Raw genomic sequence first — 10039 nt, forward strand, 5'->3', positions numbered from 1 at the left:
AAATGAATGACTTAATTAATACAAATCCAGGTCTCCAAATTGTATTATATATTGTTAAAAGATTTGTTGCTCTGCTATTATAAAGCTTATCCACAATTATGAACCTCCACATTTATAGAAAGGGATTTTTTGGTCAAATTTTGCATAAAACAATTTCAGAGTGCAGGAATTTTGGACCATCTCATTTATTTTATTTGCTTGAATAATAAAAATATAATAATTTTTTGCCTGCAGTCCTTTGGTGGCTCAAACCATTGCTCAAAAGTCACTTTTCTTTGATAGTCCATGAAGACCTTGTCCAAGAGAAATTCCGAGAGTACTCGGATTACCTTATTGAATCCGGAACTTAATTCAATTGATTCATGAACCAAGATCACCCCGTAATTAAGTTTCCACTAAAGGGAGCTTTCATTTATGGGGACTAATCTTTGGAATAGGACAAAAAGTTGAAAACCCAAGTTATTATTACTATTATGATCATGAACCCTAATTTCAAGATTGAAAACCCTATGTTTACTTAAATATTTACGCTGACAGGGCTGGCTGGCATTGCAGAAGGAACCTACCTATATGTATTCTTCTGCCTGTCACAACAGCCATGACATGCAAAAATATTAACTTGGGATTGTTCCAAAGAGAAAACTACTCACTTCTCAACCTTATATTTAAATCATCCAGGGCCTATCCTTGATATATTCTTTGTTGAATGTACTACTAGTATTTTATATTATATATATGTACACACATACATTGACGTACCAGGCAGATTGAAAGAGCATACTGTATTGTGACAATGGCTTCCAGAACTCATGGACTTGTGCAGGTCGAAGAGAAAAACCGGGAAGGAACAGAAGAAGAGAAGAAGGATGGAGAGGATGCTAATAGAGCATTTCCATTTTATATGCTTTTGCGGTATGCAGATACACTGGATTGGACTCTTATGGCACTAGGGACCTTGGGTTCTATAGTCCATGGCATGGCTCAACCTGTTGGATATCTGTTACTAGGGAAAGCTCTTAATGCATTTGGGGACAACATTAATGACATTGATGGCATGGTTAAAGCACTCGAGAAGGTATCCATCCACAAGCTGCACCAACTTGAAAAACCGATCATATCAAATATTCGGTTTTACAAATCTCTTTGTCTTGTTTGCTTGTGCAGGTTATTCCCTTTGTATGGTACATGGCTTTTGCTCCATTCCCTGCTGGTGTACTAGGTACCTTAACGAGCTGACAATATGATATTCAGACTCCATAGAACTCCCATGTGCTGCTCTATTCTTATGGTTTCGAGTTTTGCAGAGATCGGATGCTGGATGTATGCAAGTGAAAGACAAATGGCTCGACTACGGTTAGCATTCCTGAGAGCAATGCTAAGCCAGGAGATTGGAGCATTTGATACGGATATAACGAGTGGGAAAATCATTAGTGGAATGAGTTACCACATGAGTATCATACAAGATGCAATAGGGGAGAAGGTAGATAGATTATTCATTCGATTCGATTCACCTTGCTTTAGCTTATTTTCATGTTCCGAAATGTTGACATACTGCTAACATAACTTATGGTTCCCAGCTAGGCCATTTTCTTTCAAGCTTTGCAACATTCTTTTCTGGAATCCTTATTGCTGCTATATGCTGTTGGGAAGTGTCCCTACTTACCTTCGTGGTTGCTCCTACGATTCTAGTGATCGGAGCCACCTACACCCGAAAAATGATTGCTATTTCAGCTACTAAGATGCTCTACATATCAGAAGCTACATCAATGGTAGAACAGGTAAAATTAGCATCATTCCATATTTTCAACTTCCAAAGGTGATTAGTACATATGTGTATTAGTTACCTCAGTAATAAACATCTGAGGTTTACATGCTGCAGACCATCTCTCAAGTCAAAACAGTATTTGCTTTTGTTGGAGAGAATTCTGCAATTAAATCGTTCTCAGAGTGCTTGGATAAACAGTTTTCATTAAGCAAAGGAGAAGCACTGATAAAAGGTGTAGGCACTGGCATGTTTCAAACTGTGACCTTTTGTGCTTGGGCACTGATCATATGGATTGGAGCCGTTGCCGTCACTTCCCGGAAAGCAAAAGGAGGGGATGTCATAGCTGCGGTGATGAGCATTCTCTTTGGATCCGTGTAAGAAAAAGACCTCATCCTCGAGGTGAATAAAATGATTCATCCCACTTTCAACATGTATGTAATACAGGATTCTCTTGCAGATCACTTACTTTTGCTGCACCAGACATACAAATCTTCAATCAGGCAAAGGCTGCAGGGTATGAGGTTTTCAAGGTGATACAAAGAAAGCCAACAATAAGTTATGATTCAAAGGGAAAGGAAGTTGAGAAGATCAGTGGTGACATTGATATACGCCATGTATACTTTGCTTACCCTTCTCGTCCCGAAAAGTCAATCCTTCAAGGATTTTCATTGTCGATTCCAGCAGGAAAGACGGTTGCTTTAGTCGGCAGCAGCGGATGTGGAAAGAGTACTGTTATCTGCTTGGTTCAAAGGTTCTATGATCCCCTCAAAGGTTTCGCAGCTTCTTCCCTGGGTCTGCATGCAATAAATTGAACCGGTTTCGATATTAACATGTTGACGAAAGTGCTACACATTGCAGGGGAGATTTTCATTGACGATCATAACATCAAGGATCTGGATTTGAAGTTCCTCCGGAAGAATATTGGAGCAGTACCCCAAGAACCATCACTCTTTTCCGGTACCATCAAGGATAATATCAAATTAGGATACATGGATGCAAGCGATCAACAGATCCATGATGCAGCAACGATGGCAAATGCACATACTTTCATTTCTCAACTTCCGAATCAGTACTCAACTGAGGTCGTCTACCTAGTCTCCATTGTGTTAAGTTTCTATCATGCCCTGTGCGAGTCCACCAACCAATGATAATTTTACGGTTGAAACTGAAAGCAGGTAGGCCAAAGAGGAGTGCAGCTATCAGGAGGGCAGAAACAAAGAATTGCCATAGCAAGAGCTATTCTAAAGAACCCTCCAATTCTTTTACTCGATGAGGCAACAAGTGCACTTGATTCAGAGTCGGAGAAACTGGTTCAAGATGCGCTGGAGAGGGCTATGCAGGGCAGGACCGTTGTCCTGATAGCACACCGGATGTCAACCATTGTCAATGCCGATATAATCGCAGTTGTGGAGAATGGACAAGTTACAGAAACAGGAACTCACTCCAGCTTGTTAGACTCTAGCAATTTCTATAACAATCTGTTCAGCATTCAGAACATCGGGCAGATTCGGGATTCGAGGTAGGTTCGAACAAATTCACACTAATACTTAAGGTAAATTATTGAAAACACTAACTTGCTTGGAATGTGGAAAATGGTAGGACTACTGAAACTACTGAAGAATCTGCCACTCCTGATAAACAGTTTTCAACTCTAGACATTGAGCTAAAAGAGGAAACAAGGGAACTCGATGGACATCGTACCGAATCTTTGGAGCAAGTTGAACTGCAAAGGAGGGAAAACACGAGTATGTTCTTCAGAATTTGGTTTGGCTTAAGGAAACGTGAGCTTGCAAATGTTGCTACTGGTTCTATAGCTGCAGCTTTTGCTGGTGTTTCAAAGCCATTTTTCGGATTCTTCATCATAACTGTGGGAGTTGCATACTACCAGAAAGATGCAAAACAGCTAGTCGGAAAGTATTCGATTATCTTTGCACTTATAGGATTGCTAGCTTTATTCATGCACACCCTGCAGCATTACTTTTACGGAGTGGTTGGAGAAAAGGCAATGGCAAACCTCAGGAAAGCTTTATATTCAGGTACTAATCTATCCTATTCGAATATCCCAATATGTCGTTCCGAATCCAAATCTTATCTCAAGCACATACTTAACCTCTGTTGCATTAAACTACTTCAGGTATACTACGTAATGAAGTTGGTTGGTTTGAGAAACCAGAGAACAATGTTGGTTCACTTACCTCAAGGGTCATCAATGACACCTCAATTGTCAAAACCATTATTTCTGATCGGATGTCCGTTATCGTCCAGTGTATTTCTTCGATACTGATTGCAACAGTCGTTAGCATGGTTGTTAACTGGAGAATGGCACTAGTAGCTTGGGCAGTGATGCCTTGCCACTTCATTGGTGGACTCATTCAGGCCAAATCAGCCAAAGGATTCGCAAGCGACTCGGCTGCTACTCACCGTGAAGTTGTTGCCCTTGCATCTGAATCCGCAGCCAACATACAAAACATCGCATCATTTTGCCATGAAGAACACATACTAAGGAAAGCTAGAATCTCCCTGGAAAAGCCAATGAAAAGGAGCATGAAAGAAAGCATCAAATATGGCATCATTCAAGGCTTTTCCCTTTGTTTATGGAACATAGCTCATGCTGTTGCATTATGGTACACAACAATTTTGGTCGATAGGAAACAAGCAAGTTTCGAAAATGGTATTAGAGCATACCAAATTTTCTCCCTCACAGTACCTTCAATCACTGAACTATGGACATTGATCCCTTCAGTCATTTCAGCAATCAACCTACTAACACCAGTATTCGAAACCCTCGACCGGAGAACCGAAATCGAACCTGAAAAACCTGAAGATTTGCAGCTTGAGAGGATCAAAGGCAAAATCGAGTTCCAAAACGTTAAATTCAACTATCCATTAAGGCCAGAAGTGATTGTCCTCAACAACTTCAGTTTACAAATTGAACCAGGAACAAAAGTAGCCATTGTTGGACCAAGTGGAGCTGGTAAATCCTCAGTGTTAGCCATTTTACTAATGTTTTACGTTCCATTAGAAGGAAGGGTTCTTATTGGCGACAACAACATAAAGGAATACAATCTAAAGATGTTGAGGAAACAAATCGGATTAGTACAACAAGAGCCACTTCTTTTCAGTTCTTCCATTAGAAACAACATCTGTTACGGAACCGAACAAGCTTCAGAAACCGAAATCATGGAGGTATCAAGACAAGCAAACATACATGAATTCATAAGCAATTTACCGGATGGATACGACACGGTTGTCGGCGAAAAAGGGTGTCAACTTTCCGGCGGGCAAAGCAAAGGATCGCCATTGCTCGAACCTTGCTAAAGAAACCTGCAATCTTGCTTATGGATGAAGCAACGAGTGCGCTGGATGGTGAGTCGGAAAGAATCATTGTAAAGGCCCCGGAATCGTTGAATCAAAAGGGTAATGATGGGTTAGTGAGTAGAATCACGCGGATTACGGTGGCTCATAGATTATCGACGATTATAAGCTCGGATTTGATTGTGGTTATGGATAGAGGAGAGATTGTTGAGAGTGGGTCTCACTCAACGTTGATATCAATATCCGAGGGAGTGTATTCGAGATTATGTAATCTCCAGAATGCAATGGAAATGTAATCTTTGGCGGTTCTTTTTCTTTTCTTCTTCCGTTAGAATGTTAGAAACATGCATAAAGCGAAGGTACTGCAGTTTTTGAGTGCCTTTGAACAACAGATGTAGTTTAAAAATAATCTCTAAATTATTTGAATATTTTCATTTAATGATTGTACTGTTAAATTTTGTTCATGTCCCTTTTAGGTTAATGTTAAATTAGTACTCATTGAAGAGTAGAAAAACATATATTAGATTTAAGTCGAGAAGAAGAAAGTGAGCTTTGATGTAGGCGGTGTAATCATAAAAGCCCAAGAACTTAAAAGAAAACTTTCAAATAATTCAGTGATTATTTTATAACTTTTTTAAATTGAGTAATCAAAATGTAAATTTACTAGTAGTTTAAGGACTTTTAATGTAATTTATATTTTAAAATGTTTTATTATTTTTTCAATCTATCCTTAAATTTTATGGTGCTGATCAGGAATTTGTTAGAGGAATTTTATTTATATTAAAATTTTTTATTTTTTAAAATTGAATTTAATTGTTTGAATAAATATATTAGAGAATTCTAAATTTTGCCAGAAATTTCAAGATGAAATTTTAATAGATCAATTTCTTTTTTCAAATTTCATTTAAATAGGAAGATTTTTAAAATTCCTCATAATTTATTTGATTTAATACACATGATCCCACTATAAAATAAAAATCTTAAACTTTAAAAATTATTTTTATTTAATTATAATATATGTTTTTTAAATTTTATTTTATTAAAGCTATTTATAAAGTTTTATAAATATAATGATATCTTTATTGTATATTTTTATAATATTTATTTAATATAATTATTATTTTACAATTTGAAAATTCCAACAACATCTTAAACAAATAATGCTTTGATATTATCAACATGAAATTGTGACATATATTAAAATTCATGTTTTATTCCTTTTTAAATATCTTTAAATGATGTTGATGAGTTTTAACTCAATTAGTATGGGCGTTGTTGTTAACGTAGGAAGACATAAGTTCGAGCACGCTGAACGCATTATTCTCTTAGTTATGAGTTGGAAAAAAATTATAAATAATTTTAAATATTATTTTAAAAATAACAAATATATAATCGAAACTTACAATAAAATTATTAAAAAATAACTTTAAATGATATTATCTTCACAAGTGAGAATATTTTTTTTGTTTGTTTATTATCTTCACTATCTTCTTCTCACTTCTCAGTTTTGTCAACTTCCATCATTTGTCTCACCACTCATCAATGCTTATCCCATTCAAATGCAAAATGTTCCAACGGTACCATGAAGAATTTCTATGATTTTTATTACCAACATTTTAAAATTCTGGATTTAATTAAAATTTTTAATTTTTAAAAATTTTAATGAGATCTTTAAAAAAAATTATAGGGGTTTATTTTAAAATTTTAAAAATTTTGAGAGAATTAATGAAATTTTCCAGAAACATAAATTAAATTCTTTGAGATTTTAAACGAGGGACATAATTAAAAATTTTCAAATTTTGGTTGGCCAAAGCTCATCTACCTTCATTACATTCTATAGAGGTGTAATCAAGCTAAATCGAGTTTAAATATCAGTAAGCTTGAGCTTGACTCGAAATTCAAAACTTGATATTTGGTTGAAGTTTGATCAAATCTTTTTTTTAAGCTCAAGCTATTCGAGTTTGAATTTGTTTAAATTTGTTTATTTGAACTTGATTAAGCTTGTACATATTCAAGGTCGGCTCAATAATTAAGCTCAAGGTTAATAACATATATTAAAAGTAATAACGTAATTTAAAATATGTATTAAAAATGAAAAGCTTGATAAGGCTCGCGAATCATTAAAGTCTAGTATTATTAAAGCTCAAATTCACCTCAATCAATAACTTGAGTTTGACTCGATAATTATTGAACTAAATTCAAAATTTTTCGAATCAAATTCGATTAATTTACAAACACCAATATCTCATTAATACTCTCAATCACCACCACATATGATAAAATTTAAACTATAATATATTCGAAGTGAAGGACTTAAGATATTAAAGTTTTCAAAAGTCTCTCACGAATTTTTTTTATTTAAAAAATTGTAAATTTACTTTTTAATTTACAATTAAAATATTCACATTCCATATATATAGGAACATAAATAAGTTCAAGAATCACTTTAAAAAATAAATAAAGTCCAAATATATATATTAAAAAATAAATAAGTCTAATTTTTTTATAAAAATTGAATATTTAAAAATTCAAGAAACTATAAATTTTATGTATTGTACAAATTAGAGTCGTATTAATCGCATTACGATTAAGACTAATTAAAAAAAAACAATCCAAAAACAAAATTTAGATATTTGAAACGGGTTAAATTGGATTTCGTTATCCATAGCATAAAAGATTGGACCCGGTTTTTTTCTCCGCCTCTCCTTCCTCATCCCCTCCGCTTTAATTCCGTGGCCAAACATCATTTTTCATCTCCGCCACTGTTGTCAATGATGAAGAAAATTATTACATTAATTAATTAATTATTGTATTAAAAATATTTAAGATAGTAATTAAATTTTATTCCTAATAAATTATTTTTTATACAATATTTAATTTTTTTTAAAATACGTCTAAACACACTTAAATCTAATAAATCAAGTCATAAGAGAAATTTTAATATAAATAAATAACTGACTTTTTTATTTATGTGAAACTTGATAACATAATAAAACATGGAAATTAATAATATGATAAATTTGATATGGATTATGTAAACATTATTAATAGAGATTATATTTGATGCTGCATCTGTTCATGAATTCACAATTTATCATTTAATTTTAAAGTATTTAAAAAATAGTTTAAAAATAAAATAAAAAATTGAAATAATCACTCAGTGGATAGTTTTGAATATGTTAAACACGTTACATATTATCATACACCCACGTATACGATCAACCAAAGGCCAAAAGACTGGTAATAAAGAACTCCACGCTGACGCTCCCTCCCTCCCTTTCCTCTATCTAACGGTTAGCTTCTCTTAGCTGCCTTTCGATTCTTGGATTGAGTTGTTAAGGCACTAGAAATCATCGTTTCTGAATCTAATTCAAACCCATATTTGTTGAGGATTCGATCGTTCTAAGTTTGGGATTTTTCCCAGGTAAAGGAAACAATTTGTGGTTCGAAAAGCCAGAATAGAATATGAGTACAAGTACGGCCACGTCCGGTACATGTTTGATCATATGCTCCAATGGAAAATCATCTCTCGAAACCAAAACCTCCACGATGATTACGTTGAAATCGTCGTCGTTTCCTTCCCGTTTAACCGCCGTTTCTATAAAGGTGAGGACGAGAGTTGTTTCCTGCCAAGCTGTCTCCACCGCTTCCGTCGACAAGGACGAGAAAGACGCGTCGATTTCGGGATCGGAGGAAGACCCAGAGGCGGCTAAAGTTGGGGCAAAGGTTAGGGTAAAAGTGCCTCTCAAAGTTTACCACGTGCCTCGCGTCCCTGAGGTGGATCTGAACGGCATGGAAGGAGTGATTAAACAATTCGTGGGGGTGTGGAAAGGGAAAAGGATTTCAGCTAATCTACCTTTCAAGGTGGAGTTCGTCACTGAGATTGAAGAGCGAGGACCTGTCAAGTTCTTAGCCCATCTTAAAGAGGATGAATTGGAATTCCTTGATTAAAATCCTGATTCTTATCTGTATGCCAGGCAAAATACTTTCTATCTTATAACTAAAAAAAACCCAATAAATGCTCACTGTTGTATGTAATTTTTACCTACTTTTAAAGCCTGCTGACAAGTTAACTGCTTATTCGTGTATATGCTTTGTACTTGTTTTCCACCTTCCTAGTGTTGTGGTATACTAATATTTCAAATGCCATCAGGAATCTGTTTTGATACCATAGTTGAATATGTAGCCCTTTTGGAGGGATCTAATAGGCCTCTGTTTATATATGTTTTCAGTTGTTGTGTGCTCTCTCACAATTGGTATAGTTTGATTTGGACTGTGTATGCTCTTAAACAGTGAGCTAAAATGAATTGTGTGAACTTGGTTGTTGTGATGGGGTCGTTTAGTATTAATGTAAAAAAGTCAGCTATTTCTGTGTGAAAGATGGTCCTCTGTCATTTAGTAAATATTCTTGAAGAAGATTTAGTTTGTAATCATCCCACCACAAGACAAACTTGACATGTTTTATACGTATTAGTATGCAAGTTGGTGCTTAAGATAGTTAGTGGATTTTTAACATTTTACGGCACTGGTGAATTAAAGAGAAGAATCTTACTTGTTGAATCACAAAAGTGCTTGCCTAGCTGATAAAGATTTTTTTTTTTTTTTTGTGGGGGGGGGGGGATGGGTCCATCTCGAAGTAGACAATAGGGAAATTTGAGTTGCTTTAGTGGTAGCTTTTACAACATAGGTGCCGGTGACCATAGAGTTATTTGTGTAAATGGATTAGGATCATTTTCGTTTAATGTCATTGCTGGAACTTCTTCACAGACTGATAGGCGAATGACTTAGAAACTGGAATCCAAATTCTAAATTTATTTTTTTCTTGTTTGAGAAAGTAACGTGGATTCTCCATTTTTGTTCCTGCTGAATTTTCTATATTTTGTCGTGCTTATTATAGCTATTATTGGTGATAAATTATAGCATCTACTCTCAGTAAATAGTATTAAAAACTGTGTTATC

The 10039-nt window shown here is 35.0% G+C and overlaps 1 protein-coding gene and 1 pseudogene across 1 annotated transcript; both read left to right on the forward strand.

Moving 5' to 3' along the window:
• Positions 1–793: 793 nt before the first annotated feature.
• Positions 794–5376, forward strand: LOC107907742 (ABC transporter B family member 19-like; annotated as a pseudogene).
• Positions 5377–8160: 2784 nt separating this feature from the next.
• LOC107909001 (ferredoxin-thioredoxin reductase, variable chain) lies at positions 8161–9168 on the forward strand. Its single transcript, XM_016836351.2, has 2 exons — positions 8161–8373; positions 8505–9168. Exon 2 carries the CDS (start codon positions 8546–8548, stop codon positions 9029–9031), a length of 486 nt encoding a protein of 161 aa, XP_016691840.1. The 5' UTR covers positions 8161–8373; positions 8505–8545; the 3' UTR covers positions 9032–9168.
• Positions 9169–10039: the final 871 nt, after the last annotated feature.

Source organism: Gossypium hirsutum, chromosome D02 (assembly GCF_007990345.1).
Source record: "Gossypium hirsutum isolate 1008001.06 chromosome D02, Gossypium_hirsutum_v2.1, whole genome shotgun sequence".
Lineage (NCBI taxonomy): Eukaryota > Viridiplantae > Streptophyta > Magnoliopsida > Malvales > Malvaceae > Gossypium > Gossypium hirsutum.

Coding starts and splice junctions, on each gene's coding strand:
- LOC107909001 (XM_016836351.2), top strand. CDS start 8,546: ATGAGTACAAGTACGGCCACGTCCGGTACATGTTTGATCATATGCTCC.